We start from the raw sequence: 20,350 nt of genomic DNA, 5'->3' as shown, positions 1-20,350 counted from the left end.
CGAGACTGCGCTCTTTTGCACATGCACATGAAAGAGCGCAGTCATCTCCCTGAGGCTAAGTGCAGCCTCTGGGAGATCAGCTCAAAACGTAAAAAACCTAAAAATAGAAAAGTAAAATTTCCCTAACATGTCCCCTCATGTGACACTGTCACGTGAGTTGGGACATGTCCATCATTTTCACAAAAACTTTATTAAAATTTTTAACAACCTACATGAAACCTCATCCCGCCTGTGGATGAGGTTTCATGCTTTTTCTAGTTCGCGCCAGGGCTCCTGGCCTGCCCGCCAACCTTAAGGTTGGATGGGCAGGTCCTTTAATTACTTAACTGACTCTGTCAATGGCCTCAATTGGCCTTGGCAGGTAGGCAGGCGCGCAGCTGATTTCGCTGCACCCCCGCCTTCCTGAAAATTTAAATGGGGCAAGGTGACGTCGGGAGCTTCCCCGAGGTCAACGAGCGTCGGTGAGCGGGTCCCGCCCCCGCTCTCCGACGTGTAAAATCCTGCCCCTTGTTTTTTTTCACAATTCTTCCACTGAATGTTCTGAATGGTGACAGAGGTGATTTTGAAGGACACGGGGCTTTCTCTAGCTCTGTGTCACTATCGTTCCTTGGATAGTTTTCAGGACTCAGACTCTGTCTGGATACCTGTTGCTTCACTTGGTGCATTCTGGGTTTTGATCTTCAGGTACACTTTTTGGTTCAGAGAAGGGTTGTGTTTCATTTGTGTTCTGTAGGAATTTCAGGTTTCTGCTGAACTGTTGTCTGTTTGTAGTCTGGGCTATGTAAGACCTTGGTTCTCCTGTGATTCTTGTGACAGCAGCAGGATTCCAGATCCTTTCATGCTGAATCCTCACTGTTTCTCCCATGTTCAGGTCAGGCAGAGGTTGGGTACCTTGATCAATGTTCTGTTTCTGCTTCTGCTGCTTCAGTTTGAGCAGGTCCTGCACACTGTAGCTCACTGGCTGTGGAAATAACAGTTGGGGCATAGTTGAAAGCTTAGTTCTAAGTCTTCTCCCCATCAGGAGCTGTGCTGGAGATGATCAAGTGCCCTCTAATGAAGTATTCCTGAAATCTAGCAGAGCCAGGTAGGGGTCTCTTCTGTCCGCATTTGCCTTCTTCAACAGGTGTTTTAAGGTCTGCACAGTATGTTTCACCATTCCGTTGGATTATTTGGGACTTGACGTAGTGTGGCAAAACTCGGAGTCCTCTGCAAATTTGCGAAATTCAGAGCCTGAGAATTGTGGACCATTATCTGAGATGAGCACTTCAGGTTTGCCATATTGAGCAAAAATTGATTTTAAGTGATTTATTACAGTGATGCTCTTAGTATCATTTCTCAGCATCACAGACTCAAAAAACTTTAAATAATCTACTGCTATTAAGTACTCACTGTTGTCAAATGTGAACAAGTCCACTCCAATTTTCTGCCAGGGCCTCTCTGGAGCAGTGTGTGGTTGAAATGATTCTTTTTGTTGCGATTTACTGTACTTTTGGCACACTGCACACACATTCACCATTTCCCCGATACATGCTCCCGTTCCAGGCCAATACATTACATCTCGAGCTCTCCTCCTGCATGTTTCTAAGCCAAGATGACTTTCATATATGCGCTGTACAGAAGGAGGGGCTCCGATCCAATGTGTGGGCCAGCACATAACAGAGTGTCTATGATGTACATTTCATTGCCCAGTTTGTATTTAACTCTGACCTGGTACTTCTGCAGTTGCATTAGTAATCTTTTCATTCTTGGTGGTGCACAGTTCAGGGGCTTTTTAAGTATAATTCCAAAGGCATATGATCAGGCTGTACCTCTATATCTTTGCCACAGATAAGTGTTCTAGACCAAACACAATTGCTAACATTTCTTTCTCTATTTGGGCATACCCTTGCTGTGTGTCAGTCACTGCCTTTGAAGTGTATGCCACTGGTAGTTCATTTTACAAGAGGACAGCTCCCAGGCCAGTTTTTGAAGACTGAGATTTTTACCGGCTGATTGACATAGTGATAATTTAACACTGGTGCCTGGGTTAGTGTTCTCTTCAGACTGGTCAAAGCTTCCTGGTGACTTTGTTCCCAGTGCCATTCCACTTCATTTTGTCGAAGATCTCTGAGAGGTACAGTCAGGTCTGACATGTTCATAATGAATTTTCATAAAAACCTGTCCAAGTCTTTCTTACATTATAGGGGTGGCATGTTCATGATAGCTTCGATTCTACTCGGGTCCGGCTTCAGTCTCTCACTTGTTAGCACATGTCCCAAGTACTTGATTTCATGAAGACCTATTTTGCACTTTTCTTTCTTCAACTTGAGGTTCCTTTCTCTACCTCTGTCCAGCACCTGCCTCTGTCTGTGGACATGTTCTCCTTATGAGGCTGCCCAGACCAACATTTTTGGTTCAAACATGGGCAAAAGAGCTGAACTCCCGAGGTGAGGTGAAAGTGACTGCCCTTGACATCAAGGCTGCATTTGACTGAGTGTGGCATCAAGGAGCCCTAGCAAAACTGGAGTCAATTGGGCCATGGGGAAAACTCCCCACTGGTTGGAGTCAGACCTACCACAAAGGAAGATGGTTGTGGTTGTTGGAGGTCAGTCATCTCAGCCCCTGGACATCACTGCAGGAGTTCCTCAGGGTAGTGTCCTCGGCCCAACCATCTTCAGCTGCTTCATGAATGACCTTCCTTCCATCATGAGGTTAGAAGTGGGGATGTTCACTGATGATTGCGCAATGTTCAACACCAGTTGCGACTCCTCGGATACTGAAGCAGTCCATGTCCAAATGCAGTAAAACCTGGACAATATCCAGGTTTGGGCTGACAAGTGGCAAGTAACATTGGTGCCAAGTAACATTCGTGTCACCCAAGTGCCAGGAAATGACCATTTCCAACAAGAGAGAACCTAACCATCATCACTTGACGTTCAATGGCATTACCATCACTGAATACCCCTCTATCAACAGCCTGGGGGTTACCTTTGACCAGAAACTGAATTGGATTAGCCATATAAATACTGTGGCTACAAGAACAGGTCAGAGGCTAGGAATCCTGTGATAAATAACCCATTTCCTGACTCCCCAGATCCTGTCCACCATCTACAAGGCACAAGTCAGGAGTGTAATGGAATACTCCCCACTTGCCTGGATGAGTGCAGCTCCAACAACACTCAAAGAGCTTGACATGATCCAGGACAAGGCAGCCTGCTTGATTGGCACCCCATCCACAAACATTCACTCCCTCAACCACTGATGCACAGTAGCAGCAGTGTGTACTGTGTACAAGATGCACTGCAGGGATTCGCCAATGCTCCTTAGACAGCATCTTCCAAACCCATGACCACTACCTTTTAGAAAGACAAGGGCTGCAGAGAGATAGGAAAACCACCACTTGGAAGTTCCCCTCCAAGTGACTCACCATCTTGACTTGGAAATATATCGCCGTTCCTTCAGTGTCACTGAGTTAAAATCCTGGAACTCCCTCCCTAACAGCACAGTGAGTGTAACTAAACTGCATGGGCTGCAGCGGTTCAAGAAGGCAGCTCACTGCCACCTTCTCAAGGATAATTAGGATTGGGCAATAAATGCTGGCCCAGCCAGTGAAGCCCACATCCCATGAAAGAATAAAAAAAGCATAAATCGATATAGGTTTCCATGCATTTTTATCCTTCAAGCAGCTGCTTCACTGTTCTGTGGAAAGCCTCCAGAGATGAATTAAGATCAAAAGGTAAGCAGAAAAATCTGTATTGCCCATATGGTTGTTGAAGGTACAGAGATAGGAGCTGCGCTCATCCAGCTTGGCCTGCCAGAAGACTGAACTCGCATCCAAGACTGAATAGTATTTAGCATCAGCTAGCTTACACGTGATCTCTTCTACTGTGGGCAGTTGGTAATGCTCCCTTTGTAGTGCCTGGTTTAGGACTCTGGGATCCAGACAGACTCGCAGATTCCCATGTGATTTTTCTACAATTACAATTGGATTAACCCACTTTGTTGGTTCTTCAATTTTCTTGATGATGTGAAGTTTCTCCATTCTGTCCAACTCTGTTTTCAGTCGATCTCTCAGCATTAATGGTATTTTCCTGGAAGGGTGTATTTTGGGCGTCACAGTTTCGTCAGTCTTGACGGTGTGTTCTCCTTTTAGGCAAACAATCCCCTGGAACAGGATGTCATCAATGGTAACAGTCATTATTGTCTTGATCAGCTTTAGATTTTCACAAGCTTTGATTCCAAGAATGGGTTCGCATCAGTTTTCACCACTATGAATGGAAGTGCTTGGAACTGTTTTTTGTAGTTCACTTTATGTGTGCCCTGGCTTTCTATTGCAATTTTTTCACCTGTATAAGTAGATGGTTTCACTTTTGTTTTAGTTAGCTGTTTATCTTTGCTTATCTCATGATACAAGCTTATGGGAATGACATTTGCTTGTGCACCTGTGTCAAGCTTGAAATTAACCATCATGTTGGCAATTTTTAAATCAACCTTTCATTCTCTTCTTTGGAATTTGTTGTTACTGCACCAACGAAAAGTTCAGTTTCAATGTCTGTGTCAATCGTGTGCATTTCCTTTGATTTACACATCTTAAGCGAGGTGATTTAGTTTAACACAGTTCTTACGCTGCTTTCCGTAGGCTGGATAACCATGTGATAAATGCTCTGTTCTGCATCAGCTGCATTTAAATGTTTTCATAGCAGTTTTGTTCTTTTTACGTTCAGATTCTGTATTTGTTCTGGGGCTGTTCCTGTTTAACTGCATCTAACTGCTTGACTGTGTGCAGCTTATCATCTTCTGTCATCTGTTTGATCTGGCATTCCATCTGGTTGTCTCTGTCGCTTTGCAGATATTTATTGCTTTCTCCAACGTGAGATCAACTTCTCTCAGAAGCCGTTCTCTCAGACTGTCATTTGCAATTCGGCAAATTATTCTATCTTGGATGAGTGATTCTTCAAGTTCTCCAAATTCACACAATTTAGCTCATTTTCTCAGCTCAGTTGTGTAATGACTAATGTTGTCACTGCCTTACATGCACGTAAAAAATCAGTATCTTTCATATGTGATGTTTTTTTTAGGGCTGCAGTACTCTTCGAATTTTTCGATTATTTCTTTCAATTCATTTTGTTTCTCAGCACTTTCAAACATGAATGTGTTATAGACTTCTGGGGCTGCTTCCCCTGCTACATGAAGAAAGGTGGAAGACTGTACCGGAGGGTGTTTTTTTTATCATTGCTGTGAGGTACAGCTCAAATCACTGCCAGAAGCTCCTCCAGTTTTCAGCGAGATTTCCCTCCAAACTGAGCTCTGTCGGTGGTTTCAGAACCTGCATTGTTGCATTTAGTTTATTTCTGACACTATGGGAAAAATTTTCCCCCTGCCGGGGAGGAAGTGTGGGCATGGGTACGTGCAGGCGTGCCTCTGATCGGTGCCCCCTATTGGGGGCGCACCGCTATTTTAAGTAGGCAGGCCAGTTAAGGCCCGCCCAGTGTGAGTCCGACAGGAAGTATTTCCCTGTGCGGGTGGGTGGGGATTCCCTCAGCCGGGAGTGTGCTCTTTCGCGCTTGCGCTCCAGAGAGTGCACTGATCTCCCTGAGGCTAACTGCTGTCTCGGGGAGATCGCCACGGAATTAAAACTTTTAAGACAAATGTTTAAAAAATTTCCCTGACATGTCCCCTTATGTGACACTGTCACAAGTGTTAGGATATGTCCATCACTTTTACTGAAACCTTTATTAAATATTTAAAAACCCTCATGAAACCTCATCCCGCCAGGGCTCCCGGCCTGCCTGCCAACCCTAAGGTTGGACGGGCAGCCCTGTCATTACCTAAATTGGTTTATCAATGGCCTTAATAGGCTGTTGACAGGTCGGCGGGCATACAGCTGACTCGGCTGAGCCCCCACCAACCTGAAAATGAAAATGAAGCAGGGTGATGTTGTGAGTTCCATCTGACGTCATCCTGCATTATTTTACGTGTCGGCGAGCGGTCCCCACTCCCACTCGCCGACTGGAAGATTCTCCCCTTTGTCTTGTATTTTGTTTCAATGATGCACACAGGCTGTCAACATTGTAGCTGAGCTAACTTTATTGATAACACATTTTCCTAACATAAACACATATCTGCAGAAACTGAATTCTATCAAAACAGGCTCCAACATGTACTATCTGACCTACCATCCCCAGGTCAGGTGACCCCCCCTAACTTGTACAGAGTACAGTATAGTATCTAATACTGGAGCCCACTACCACAATCAACTATTATCATGACACAGTGCCAATTTGCACAAGGATGCTAATGGCACCGGCTCCATGTCACCATCTTCTTTCTCTCTACTACTCCATGGTCACTAAATTGTCAGATAACTTGTCTGACATGCAGCTCTGAATGAGTATACATTTTCTCCAATTAAATATTGGAACAACTGAATCTATTATCTTCAGTCTATGCAACAACATCCCACAGTCACAGGTGACATCTGTCTGAGGAAGAAACATACTTTTGACAAAATTGGTGTCATATTTTATATTGTGATGAGTTTCTGAACTCATATTCTGATCATGCATCACTAAGACTGCCTATTTATAAGATCACCTGACTCTACTCCTGTCTCAACACATCTTATGCTGACAACCTCATCTATGTCTTTTTACCTATATAGTCTTGACTATTCCAATGCACTGCTGGCTGACCTTCCAAGTTCTACTCTCTGTAAACTTGATGTTATTAAAAACTCTGCTGCCCATATCCTAATTCGCACCATCCCATTCACCCATCACCCCTTTGCACATTAACCTAAATTGGCTGCTGATTAAGCAACATATCGATTTAAAAAAATCTCTTTCTAATTTTCAAATCCCTCCAAGGCCTCACCCCTTCCTGTCTGTGTAATTTCCTCCACCCCTATAATCATTCAAAATATCTGGGCTGAATGTGCTCCTCTAATTCAGGCCGTTTGAGCATTCCTGATTTTAATTGTTCTACCACTGGTGGTCATGCCTTCAGCTGCTTACACCATAAATTCTAGAATTTTCTTCCTATACCTCTCTGCCTTTTTTTCCTCCTTTAAGACATTGCTGAAGACTATGGGGTTGGGGTCGGGGAGGAAGTTGTTTGGGGCGGCGGGGGGGGGGGGTTTCCTCGCATGATCCATTGCCCCATCCCTTCAATTCCCGCCCTGAGCCTAACCAGATCCTTTGTGCTTCCATAAACCAACAGCTAACCCATTGCCAACCAATTACTTCTGGTAATACAGATACTGCTGTATTGGAGGTAAATATGTTGTATACAGCATGATTCTAAAAGATAGAAAATGAGATAAGTAACCAGATAACCTGTTGATGGAGTGATGGATGTTGGCCAGGGCACTTGGAGAATTCCTTAATTTTCCACAAATAGTGTCACGGGATCTTTTCTATCCATCAGAACAGACAGATGGGGTTATGGTTTAACTCATCCAAAAGATGGCACCTCTGACAATGCAGCACTCCCTCAGTGTGGCTTCAATCTAAATGACATGCTCAAATCTTAAAACAGCTCAAAATTACACAGATTAACATAATGTTATCTTTTTGCCTTTTTCCACATTTAATTTGGTGGTTCCCATTTCAGTACTGAACCATTTACAAATCTGTAAATGCTTTCCAGTATTATGTAGTGCATTTGCACTTTAAAAACTGAATGGATTTTCATTACTTCTACAAGCTAGTAGTGGGTGTTTTAATGTTATTTAATCACTTATTTTCTCTATACTTTCCAGTTCAACCTTCTGCTTCCATGTGACCTTCTTTGTTACACCAGATTTAGCTCCACAGATTGTGTCAATTCTGCATCTTCCTTTGCTACTAGAGTAACTCTGAATGGTATAAGAAGAGGCACCTTCTTGATTACAATCACCTTCCGCTATCATTCCCTAACCGACCCAACAAGCAGCATGATACATACTTGTCTGCTCATACCATTGAAATATGTGTAAGAAATCATTAATTAACTTAATTTACTTTTAAAAAAATAGAGTAACCTTGAGAAATTACTGTAGCAACTCTAGTTTTTCAATTATCTTCTTATTTTGGCTGTGTAATGAAAAAATGTCAATCTCCATCTAAAATCATAAGAAAATTATTCAAAGAGGAATATCTTGATGAACAATGGACTCTGCATATATTAAAATGATATAGGTCAGAACTTTGTCAGTTGAACTCACAGGTTGTGGAGTGTGATTTACAAAAATGGTCTGTTCAGGAACTCTCAATGTATATATGTGTGAATATTTTTTCTATATTTGAACTGAAAATTTATGTAAGCTTGCTGCCACATTAAGATTTTTATTTAATCAACAGCAGATTCATGTCAGTCGGAGTTTGGATAAGTAATGTATCTAATGACAGTCCAAAGTGTTTCTCCAGACACTAGAGTGGGAAATCCCCTTAGTTTCACCTTTTGCAAACTCCACCTCTGCCACTTGCATAGAATCTTCCTCAATCAAAACCTTAATTCAGCCAGCCTCCCATACCTTTGTTCTTGTCTTCAAATATCACCAAAATTTATTCCTTCCTACCTCATCAACCCCTTCCAGTGCTATGTCTTGTTGTATCCCCACTCTTTCTTTTTGGTCTGCTGTTTATTCCCCTCTCTCCATACTATCATCTGAAGAATTTTCAACCACTATGTCAAGTACTCTGGAAACCTGTCCCTTAATCTTGTTAATCCTTTTCTAAATCCTCAACACTACCTCCTTAAAATCTATCACTTCAACTATATTACCTCACTTTCCTGGGTCTGACATGAAACCCTGGAAGGGTTTATGTGGAGAGGAGAGATGAGGCTAGATTAGCCCATAAGAGCTGATATCACATCTACCAGCTCATTTTAAATTTGCATTCCCATTCTAGGCAATAATAATACCACTAAAAACATCTAACAGTGCTACCTAATGGCCCTGGGGAACCAAGATACCATGGAACATTCATATCAGGTCAACCTCTGTATCCATATCTATTTTAAAGAGTTTGCAAATAATTTCAACATTATGAAACACTCCCTGAAATTTCATCACACAACAGTTGCAATAACTTATCAAGAATCCTGGGCTATTTTGACATTACAAGCACAGACTTAAGTGTTGTATAATTTGACACAGTTTAACAGGTTTAATCTATGTGTGATCCAAATACAGTGGACTGTAGTTTCCTTTGAGCAGCCCTTGCTCCACATTCTAACTAAGCCAGACACATGGCGGTCAATCTTCTACAAGTGTGAACATTTCCTTACAAGCCCCAACCAGATTATGGTGATGGCGCAGGAGTATCTCTGCGGAAGGGTGGAATTTAATGCCCTCTCCCAAGTAAGTTTGGTGGTGGGATGCATTAATCAGATGGGAGGGTGGTGGATGGGGACCCTTCCGCTTTCCTGCCCCAACAACAACTGAGATCCTTAAGTGGGAAATTAATGCTCGCTTAAGGGCTTCATCCCTTACCCAGCAGCAGGTGGAGGACTGCAGGAAACCCAAAAAGCAAACGCTGACAGGGTTGCTTGCAGGCAGCTGGAGTGGATGGGTGTGGGAGGGTCCCCGATTCAAAGACACTCAGTTTCTGATCAAGGGACTCAACATTGGGAAGGAGGGGGCCCACTGAGAGCCATCCTTCATCCCTTGCTGCTGACCCGCCTCACCACCCCTTTCTCCACCGTGAATCGCATCCTGTGATCCCATCCTGCCATCACTTAACTGTGGCCTTGTCTCTTGGTGATCCTAGGCCATATGTGAGTGAATTACTGTCAGGAACCACCAACTCCCAGTGGTGCTGCCGAACAATGCACAGCTACCAGCCTTTCTTTGTGTCCTCCTCACCACTTATTTTCCCATCTAACTTTGCATCATCAGCAAACTTGGATACTTTACACTCAGTCCCCTCATCTAAGTTATTAATGTAGAGTGTAAATGGCTGAGGCCCAAGTGCTGATCCTTGCGGTGCTCCACTAGTTACAGCCAGTCAATCGAAAATGACCTGTTTATTCCTACTATCAATTTTATGTCCATTAAAGAGTCCTCAACTGATGCGAAAAAGTCTCCTAATCTCATGAGTCCTAATCTTGTGTAATAACATTTTGTGCAGAACCTTATTGAATGCTTTTTGAAAATCCAAATACATTATATCCACTGGCTCCCGCTTATCCATCCTACTAACTACATCCTCAAAAAACAGATTTGTCAACTTCAATTACCTTTCATCATATGGTTAAGCAGAGTCAACAGCAATTTATGACTTTCTAAAGGCCTTGTTACCACATCCCTAATAACAGATTCCGGTATTTTGCCTACCACTGATGTTCAGCTAACAAGCCTATTGTTTCCCGTTTTCTCTCTTCCTCCTTTCTTAAATAGCAGGGTTATGTTTGCTACCTCTCAATTCTTGGGAGCTGTTTTAGAATTCCATGAGTTCTGGAAGATCAAAACCAATGCATCAACTATCTCTGCAGTTGCCTCTTTTAAAATCCTAAGATGTAGGCCGTCAAGTCCTGACCATTTGTTGCCATTTAGTCCCAGTAATTTCTCCAGTATTATTTCTTTACTTAAACAGATTTCTTTAAATTCCTCACTTTCACTGGACCCTTGGTTGCCCTTTATTTCCAGAATGCTTTTTTGTGTCTTCTGCTGTGAACCCAGAACAAAGTACTTTTTAATGTCTTTTAAAGTGAAATGTCTGTATTCCCCATTATAATTTCACCAGTTTCTGCCTCGATGTGGCCCATGTTAACTTTTACTAATCTGTTCGTATTTACATGCCTACTGAAATATTTACAATCTGTTTTTATGTCTCTTACTAGTCTACTCTCATATTCTCTTTTCTCTTTCTGTAACAATTTCTTGGTCCTTCTTTGCTGAATTAGAAAATCCTCACAATCTTCAGGTTTATTACTCATTTTGGCAACATTACAAGCTTCTTTCTTTGATCTTTCAGCATCTTTAATTCCTCTTTTTAGCCGTGGTTGGATCACATTTTCTACAAGGTTTTTACTCTTTAAAGAACTGTATATTTGTTGCAAATTTTGCATTAATTTTTTAAATGCTACCCACTGCTTGCTAGCTGTTATATCTTTTCATGTAGTTTCCCAATCTATCTCAGCTAACCTGCCCCTCATAGCTGCATAGTTTGCTTTGTTTAGATTTAAGACCCTGGTTTTAGACTCGACTAAGTCACTATCAGACTCAATGTAAAATTCTATCATATTATGGCCAAGCATCCCTTGAGGCCTGATTCTAAGTAGCTTCCAGCAAATTTGGGACGTACTTTTACCTGAACTAATACCATTGAAGCCTTACCATATTTTTCTGTTGACCATGCAGATTTTGATAGTTGACTTCATCATTCAAAAAGGCTTCGTTCTGGTGATTGCTGATCATCATAGGTTGCTTAGGTTTGGTTTCACTTGCAGTTAATCCATCTCTGTCAGTAAAATTTCATTTTTCATTAAAAATTGATATCCACTTATTAATGTGGAAAAAAGTAATGATTGAAACTCAACCATATTGTGCATAACTCTCTGCTATCCAAATTTAACTGAAGGGTTTCAATTTTACTACAGAATTGCAACTCTTTTTCAATATCTTGCATTGGCAAATTAAACAAAAACTCCTCCAAGCCTATAAGTGCTGTTTCTGGTCATGATTGCAAACCACTTGTTTAGTTTGGATTTCCAGAAACAGATCTCATGTGCCAGATCCCTGCATTTACATTGCTAAATCTGGCACTTTTATTCCAAAACAGCATATCTAACCGCCTGGAATGGCAAAGGCGCCCATTATTCCTGTAGGCACTGTGGGAGATCTCCTGCTCCTTTGAGGAGCACAAAAATAATTTACTGCCTACCTTTGCCGGACCTCTTTGATTGCAGTGCCCATGGAACTGGTTGAAGCATGCTTTGACCAGTTCAGACCAACAATGGAAATCAGGGTCTTCTCTCAGTCGAAGGACCCTGATTTTCGTATTAAAAGGGTGCTGTTGTCTGAAACACTCCGGCGTACTGACAGGCAGTAGGCCTCCTTCAAAGTGCTGCCAGTTGCATCACTAATGTTTACAGTGCGGTAAGACTTCTGACCCCATTTTGAGGTCACTACACTCTGTTAATCTGTTCATCCCAGACAAAGCAATGAAAATCACTCCCCCCCCACCGTCCCTCATCATGAGTTAATCCCTATTATGATTGAAAAGTGTGACAGGAAAAAGCAAATTATGCGTACACCAGTTTAAAGCTCCCAATTTGTATTGAATTTGTGTAACCCACAAATACATTATAAAATGCATACAAATAATTTTGTATATTTATGGTAATTCTTTGGCCATTTGTGCCTGATTTTTAAGGTCTATATTCCTGATGCTCAACTTTGCAGGATGAGAGGTGCATAATTATAACAAGGCAATGCATGCATTGGAGACACAATAGACAATTTTATTATATAAATGTTTGTTATCACTGTTCAAAAAAAGTATATTCCAGCATAAATTCCTGCCTCACTTCAAATTCTTTACAACTGAAGGATTGTTTTTGTAGTGCAGTTACTAGTAGAGTAGATTTGATCTGCTTCTACCCTGAATACCTACTTTCAGGTCTTCCCACCAGAACTGCTGATGACCTGGGGATAGAGGGTTCTACATGAAGCAGAGGTCTTCAGCAGGCTGCTGAGCCTTTCCACTGACTCCTCTCTTACTTGGCCAATGTGTGGAGAGGAGCACTCAGTATCCTTCAAAAGTTGCATGCTCCACTTTCATGAGTTGAGGCTGAATTTTTCCTTTGCCTTCTTTATTTTCAGTCACCTAGGGCTGGATTATATGCTTTCCCACCAACCAATTTGAAGGCCGGGGGACATACATAAACTTCAACGGGTCGCCTGCCTGCCCACCCCTCCCCACCACTGCAATTTGTGGAGTCGGGTGCCCTGCCTGCCAATGGACAAATTGACACCCTTAAGTAGACAACTAATTCCCACTTAAGGGCCTCATCGCACTGCTGCCAGGACTTAATTGGCAGTGGGAGAAGCCTATGCCAAGTGCCCAGCCCAGTAGGTTTCCCTGCATGAGGGAGGGTGGGGGAAGTCCCTCCTTAACTGGGCTCCCCTGGGCCTGTCACAGGGCCACACTTAGCATTACCTTAGCCCCGAGGTTCCCCTCTCAAAAGCTGATGCGCCAGACTCTCACCAGGGCCTGCCAACTTGGCACCCAGCAGACTCCTGACTCACCAGTTGAGCTGGATTCACCGAAGCTCACCTCCTCAAGCACCGAGTGCAGTGGTCACTGCTCCCGGTGGTACTGCCGGTCCTGGAGAGCTGCTGGCCTTTGATTACCTATCACAGAATCACAGTGCAGAAGAGGCCCTTCGGCCCACCGAGTCTGCACTGACATGTGAGAAACACCTGACCTACCTACTTAATCCCATTTACCAGCACTTGGCCCATAGCCTTGAATGTTATGACATGCCAAGTGCTCATCCAGTTACTTTTTAAAGGATGTGAGACAACCCGCCTCCACCACCTTTCCAGGAAGTGCATTCCAGATCGTCACCACCCTTTGGGTAAAAAGGTTTCTCCTTACATTCCCTCTAAACCTCCTGCCCCTCACCTTTAACTTATGCCTGCTTGTGACTGACCCCTCAACTAAGGGGTACAGCTGCTCCCTATCACCCTGTCCATGCCCCTTGTAATCTTGTACACCTTGATCAGGTCGACCCTCAGTCTTCTCTGCACCAACGAAAACAACCCAAGTCTATCCAATCTCTCTTCATAACTTAAATGTTCCATCCCAGGCAACACTCTGGTGAATCTCCTCTGCACCCCCTCCAGTGCAGTTACATCCTTCCTATAATGTGGCGACCAGAACAGCACACAGTATTCCACCTGTGGCCTCACTAAAGTTCTATACAAATCCAACATGACCTCCCTACTTTTGCAATTTGTGCCTCAATTGATAAAGGCAAGTGTCCCATATGCTTTTTTCACTGCCCCACTAACATGCCCCTCCGCCTTCAGAAATCTATGGACACACACGCCAAGGTCCCTTTGTTCCTCAGAACTTCCTGTTGTCATGCCGTTCACTGAATACTTCCTTGTCAAATTACTCCTTCCAAAGTGTATCACCTCACACTTTTCAGGGTTAAATTCCATCTGCCACTTATCTGCCCATTTGACCATCCCATCTATATCTTCCTGTAGCCCAAGATACTCAACCTCACTGTTAACCACCTGGCCAATCTTTGTGTCATCCGCAAACTTACTAATCCTACCCCCCACATAGTCATCTATGTTGTTTATATAAATGACAAATAATATGGGACCAAGCACAGATCCCTGTGGTACGCCACTGGACACTGGCTTCCAGTCACTAAAGCATCCTTCTGTCATCACCCTCTGCCTCCTACAACTAAGCCAATTTTGAATCCACCTTATCAAATTACCCTGTATCCTGTGTGCTTTTGCCTTCTTTAAAAGTCTCCCATGTGGGACCTTGTTAAAGGCTCAACTGCACTACCTTCATCTACCCACATGGTCACCTCCTCAAAAAATTCAATCAAATTCGTTGGGCATGACCGCTCTCTGACAAAGCCAAGCTGACTATCCCTGAGCCGAGTCGCTCTTTGAGGAGGGGCTTCTTAATCCAAATCTGTGGAAGTCCCACCTCCAGTTTATCAACAGCCAATTGGGGCCACTAAATGGATGCAGGGCAGCTGGGGTTGTTTGGCAGCTACTGCCCCCAACACCCCGACATTTTAGCTGATGCAGTTGAGAATCCAGCAACCCATATCATTCAGCCCCTGGTGTGCGAGGCAGGCATATCAAACAACCTCTTGGTGAGAAATTCTGATGAAAGGTCACGACTTGAAACATTTTCCGTGTTTCTCTCTCCAGATGCTGCCAGACGTGCTTAGCATTTATAGGATTTTTGTTTTTATTTCAAACTTCCTGATGAGTTTGGAGATTTTAGAGCAGCTTCCAATTACTTTATAACATATCAGATTTGATTATGTAGGTCATCCCACTGATCTAGGAATAATCCCAGCATTGACAATCATATTTGATCTACTTATACCTCTAATAATATTTGACTCACCTTTCTGTGGCATTTGCAAGATAGTTCCATTTCTTGTGGCTGTAAACACAGTACATACAGACAGCGACAACCATGGTAAGGCAAATTCCAGGAACTACACCTATGAGAATCAGGTCTAGGGAATTCCATTGCTGGTCACATTTCGGTCCCAAATTCCAGTAATCCCCCAAGGGACCTTTAAAATTTATACACCTAGGAAACATGTTTTGAACATTTTGTAATCCTGTAGCAATTCAATTGTTGCCTAATAATTACAGATACACAGATAAAATGCACAAATTAAAAGAAAAAAAGACTTGCATTTATATAGTACCTTTCCCAACCTAACAATTTCCCAAAGCACTTTACAGGCAATGATATACATTTTGAATTGTAGTCACTCTTGCAATGTAGGAAAGTGACAACGGCAGTGTTCCACAAACAGAAAACAGGATAATGGCCAGATAGTAGAACAAATCTTCCGGTCAGTGTCAGAAACATTGCATCTGACATAGATAAGTCAGGAAACTCTGCACTTACCTGGTTACGTTTACAAAGGTCCAACTTGCGATGCAGCAGCCAGAAGTGTCTCAGCGCAGGAATCTATGCAGAGACCTGCGAAGAGGATCAGTGCAGAAGACAAGCCCCTTTTGTACTGCACTAACTGCTGTATAGTAAGTTTAAATGTCCAGTTTGAATGTTAATGAATGGATGAATGGATGAATGGGCGAGTGAATTAATAAGGTAGGTAAGTAGGTGAGTTGGGAAGGGTGGGTAAGTGAGGTAGGGGGTAGGTGGGTGAGGTGGATAAGTAGATAGTTGGGTAGGTGGGTGAGGTGGATAAGTAGATAGTTGGGTAGGTGGGTGAGGTGGGTAAATGGGTAAGTGAGTGAGGTGGATAGGTGGGGGTCAGGTGTAGTTGAGTCAGGTCAGGGAGGGTTAGTCGGTTCAGGAGGGTAGTCAGGTGTTTGGGAGGGTAGTCATGTGGTCGGTGGGTAGTTGGGTGGTGGGTGGGTAATCAGGTGTAGTTGCTTTGGGTGGCTGGTAGTTGGATGGCTGGGAAGTCATCATGTTTGGTCAGGGGGGAATTGGGTCAGGTTGGGATGGTGATCAGAGTTAGTTGGGTGGTCGGGGTAGATGGGTGAGTTGGTATGGTAGTCAGGATGGGTTGACAATTGGGTGGTCACGGAGGTAGTTGGGTGATCTGGAGTGGTAGTTGGGTGGTCAGGAGGGTAGTTGGAGGATCAAAGTATGTTGGGGTCATAGGGATGATTGGGGAGTCAGTTTTATAGTTACTCAGCTGTTAGACGAGGTTTTAATCTGAATAACATTTCCTGAGTAACTATCCGGGTAAGTACCGATGATCTCTTCCAAGCCTCTGACTTTGTCTCAGAGTTGGAGACATTGACAGGGAACAGGGGAATTGCCCATTGGAAGTTCAAGTTTTCTGGACAATTCCAACATACATCAACACGCCAGGATCCCAACATGCATCTCAATCATATATCCAGTCTCTGACAAACTGGAGACTGGAAGATTTGGCCCAATCTGTTTAAGTGACATTGGCTGATGGATAAATATTGGCCAGGACACCAGGAGAACTCCCATGCTATGTTGTTAGAATAGCAACCTAGAGGCAATCATTAAATTTCTTTTTTGGCATGGTTATTGTTTACATAGCCACTATGCCACAGGATCTCCAATTTTGGATGAGATGTTAAAATAGCGGCCCCATCTGCCCTCTCCTGTGGATGTAAAAGATCCCAAATTACTATTAAAAAAATACAGCAGAGTTCCCCCTGAGTCTCAACCAATATTTATCCCTCAACCACCACTAAAACAGATTATCTGGCCATTATCATGTTGTAGTTTGTGAGACCTTGATGTGCACAAAATGGTTGCCACATTGTGTAGGCATGGGCAATAAACACTGGCCTTGCCAGCGAAATCCACATTTTGCAAATGAATAAAAATAAGAGACAGCACCTCCAACAATGCAGCACCTCCTCAGTATTATAATGAAGTGTCAGCATTAATATTTGTGCCAAATGTTATGCCTAGAAACGCTGGACCATTGGAAGACCAAACTACAGAGTGTAACCAGTTAAACAATTTTTGTGAAACTTTTGGTGCATTATCTGTACGGAATCATTTTAAAATGGATCCATCAGCGCATTCATTCTACCTGCAGAACCTAATTGTCACTACAGTTTAAATCTCTATCACTTCAGCTGGGAAATCTGTAATGTATTTGTTTATTGCTTGGCTATCATTTTATTTTATAAGCTGCTTGCCCAAATGTTTAACATTATAACAGGGAATAATTTTCTTCTAGCTGTCGCTCTTGCTATTGCTTTCTTTAGGTTGGAAATTAGGCTGTGTGCTTAATGCATTTGTATCAAATTCTTTCTTTGGCATGGTTATTGTTCATAGGATCCAAGGAGCTTTAATGGTGTGATTTTTATATTTTCCAGCATGTTATTTAGGGAAGTATTTCCAGTTGATATTAGACCCAATTTCTTTTGCTGGGTTTCCTCATATTTGTTGAAGTTAAAGCCATCAATCAAAAACGCTCGCAGACTCTCGAGGCCTTTCCAAGTTAAGGGTGTTTCCAGTGTAAGAGCAGCTGCTCTTCTTTAATGTGTACTCACTGAGACCCTGATCTTAAGAACTGATCTTAAGATGTCTGCCCCCAGAGGCAGAGTGCCTGATGGCAGAGGGACATGGCAATGGAAAGCCAGTTAGTCAATAAAGCATTACATTTCCAAAACCAAAACATTCCCTTTTTCATAAATAAAACAAACATCTCCTTTTGCATGTTAATAAAAAGATACAAACATCCCCTTTATTCCCAATGAACAAACAACACTTTTGTATGCACGATCCTGTGTGACTGAGTTGCCCAAGTTACCCACTATATACCCACTGTTATCATGTATTGACAGCTGTTTGGCCTATTGTTCAGTCTCTGTACATGCATTGCACACAGTACAAATCTGGGACAAATCTTCCCTAAGTGCTGGCAGGATAAAGGACATTTTACCCGCTGGCCATGATGGCGGCTTTTCACATCGTATTGTCCCAATCCCGCCTCATTAATCACACATTCCCTGGAATCATGCCAGGTTGCAGGTGGGGCATCCTCTCATTCACATGCTCCACCGTCACCTCAGGCTTTCAGTAAACTTGATGCCATATTTAAAGGCTGTCCCTGCAAAGAGCTAGCACTCTTCAAGGGATAAAAAGCTGCTGTGAACTGATGGCTGCCAAAGGGAGGAAACATGCTACCCCCAGATTTACCGATGCTTCCCTTGAGTGCCTACTGGATGCAGTGGAGGCCTGCAGCAAATTCATCTAACCCCGCTTTTGGCCAAGGCCAGCAAGCAAGGTCAGCAATCCAGCATGGGAGGCGGTGGCAGCGGTGGTCAATGCCAATGCCTTGCTAAAAAAGACAGCCACCCAGTGCTGAAAGGAGATGAATGGTCTCCTCTGTTCTGCCAGGGTAAGTCACTCTTCTCATCACTCTCAACTCACACGCTCACAAACCCATCACGCATCCACAGGGATTTCACACCCCAAGGGACAACACTACTAACTCTCACACACACCCTCACATCTCCATCACTCTCATATCCTCAGGAGCTTGTGTCCTCATCCTGTCGATGGATCCGCTCACCACACAAACATTCCACACAGTGCCATGTGCCCAGCACACAGTCTCTCCATCTGTTTTCATGCAGGAGAAGCCTGCTCACACAGCAGGGCGAGGTGCCAGACAGAGGGTGGAGTGGCCCACATTAGGCCCCTCACTCACTTTGAGCAGTATACCATCGCTCTGACTGGTGAGGATGTGGACCGTGCCTACAGCAATGTTGAGGTCAACAGTGAACACTCACATGAGGATCCTACACCACTTGATCCCTCTCTCAATGCAAATGTAAGTGCTCTCTCTCCTGCTTTTGACTGTGCTGCCACACACTGCTTATCTTTACATTGGTTCACAGAGAGCTCTGCCAAGCGATTGACACCCTCAATCCACCGCTCCCTCAGCTCCATCTGGGTCCTCATCTCCAGCAAAGAGGACACCTCCTCCATTGGAAAGCTGGAAATAAACAGCCTGGTAGATCCGTCACAGCGCTTACCCACACCCCCAACCAGTACAGAGACACATAATTCAGTGGGACCTAGATCTGGAGCAGGCTTAGGTTCACAATCTGGTGGTCACAATGTGGTACTCTTGTCAGCAGCAGGAGGAGGCAGATTCAGCTGAGTGCCCTGGCACTCAGAGGACGGCTGGGGAAGAGGGACGTGTGAGGTCCGAGTAAGGTGATCAGCTCTGTATTCGGCCTTCCAAATCATCGTGGAGAGTAAGCAGAAGGAGTGGGAACATCACACAGAGCTGTTGGAAGTCCTCAATAGGGTGGCATGTTAGTTGGAGGAATGTGTCTGCCTGCTCTCAGATGAAGTGATACCTACATTGCACGTATGGAGGTCTCCATGGGAAGGATGGTGGATGCCACAGAGACCCTGGTCCAACAGAATGCGGAGATGTGCACAGACCTGTGCTCCATCAGGTAGCCATGGGTGAATTCCTGATGTGGTAACCCGAGGTGGAAACGAGGCACCTCGACATCCCCCAGGTGCTCCTTCCTCTCAAGGCACACCAAGCCTTAGCGAGGAGCAGCAGCTGGACATCCCTAAATCATCAACTTAGGAAACTCAGAGGCTGTTCGCTGCCTCCGAGTCCTCTTTGCCTGTGACCCCCTCACTTGTCTTCGGTCACCGTAGAGGGAGCAGCTGGCCCACAGGAGGACAGTCAAACAAGCCGGGGCCCCCAAAGCCTTGGTTCTCCAGAGGACACAAGCCAAAGTTATCGGGATAACATGGCCAACCATTGCACAGACTGTCTCCACTCCTACTGCAGATGTCAGGGCAGCACCTAGAAGAAGTGGAAGGCCTAGAAAAGTTAAGAATTTCTGATTACAAGTAATTGCACAGTTGAACACATTTTGTCACCTTATAATCTGAAAATATATTCACTTTCATTGAATAATGTGTAATGATGTCTTTCAGCACCCCCCCATCCGACCTCCCACTAGCAGTTCAGCTGCAGGCAGCCAGCCCACAAGTGATCCTGGAGGGATAAGTATGTGTGGTAGGGCCTTACGGAGCCTCATGCAAGCAGGGCTTAAAATGATATGCAGATGTATTAAAATGAAGTCCCTGATGTGCGATGGTGGGAAATGCGACCCTCCATTGACGGGTGGAGTGGTCAATTGCAAACTGGAAGTATG

The 20,350-nt window shown here is 43.8% G+C and overlaps 1 protein-coding gene across 1 annotated transcript in view; it reads right to left on the bottom strand.

The window, feature by feature from the left end:
• Nucleotides 1–8,008: 8,008 nt before the first annotated feature.
• The window catches only part of LOC121282453 (ADP-ribosylation factor-like protein 13B), a 71,643-nt gene continuing 59,301 nt past the window's right edge, over nucleotides 8,009–20,350 (bottom strand). The window contains exons 10-13 of the mRNA XM_041196159.1: nucleotides 15,078–15,269; nucleotides 11,300–11,423; nucleotides 10,801–10,995; nucleotides 8,009–8,080 (exon numbers count right to left, since the gene is read on the bottom strand). Coding sequence (XP_041052093.1) covers nucleotides 8,009–8,080; nucleotides 10,801–10,995; nucleotides 11,300–11,423; nucleotides 15,078–15,269 — 583 coding nt within the window. The remainder of the gene's footprint in view (nucleotides 8,081–10,800; nucleotides 10,996–11,299; nucleotides 11,424–15,077; nucleotides 15,270–20,350) is intronic.

The sequence above is a fragment of the Carcharodon carcharias genome, chromosome 9 (assembly GCF_017639515.1).
Source record: "Carcharodon carcharias isolate sCarCar2 chromosome 9, sCarCar2.pri, whole genome shotgun sequence".
NCBI classification, from domain to species: Eukaryota; Metazoa; Chordata; class Chondrichthyes; order Lamniformes; family Lamnidae; genus Carcharodon; species Carcharodon carcharias.
The sequence above is the reverse complement of the archived record's forward strand: the minus strand, read 5'-3'. Positions and strand labels throughout refer to the sequence as shown.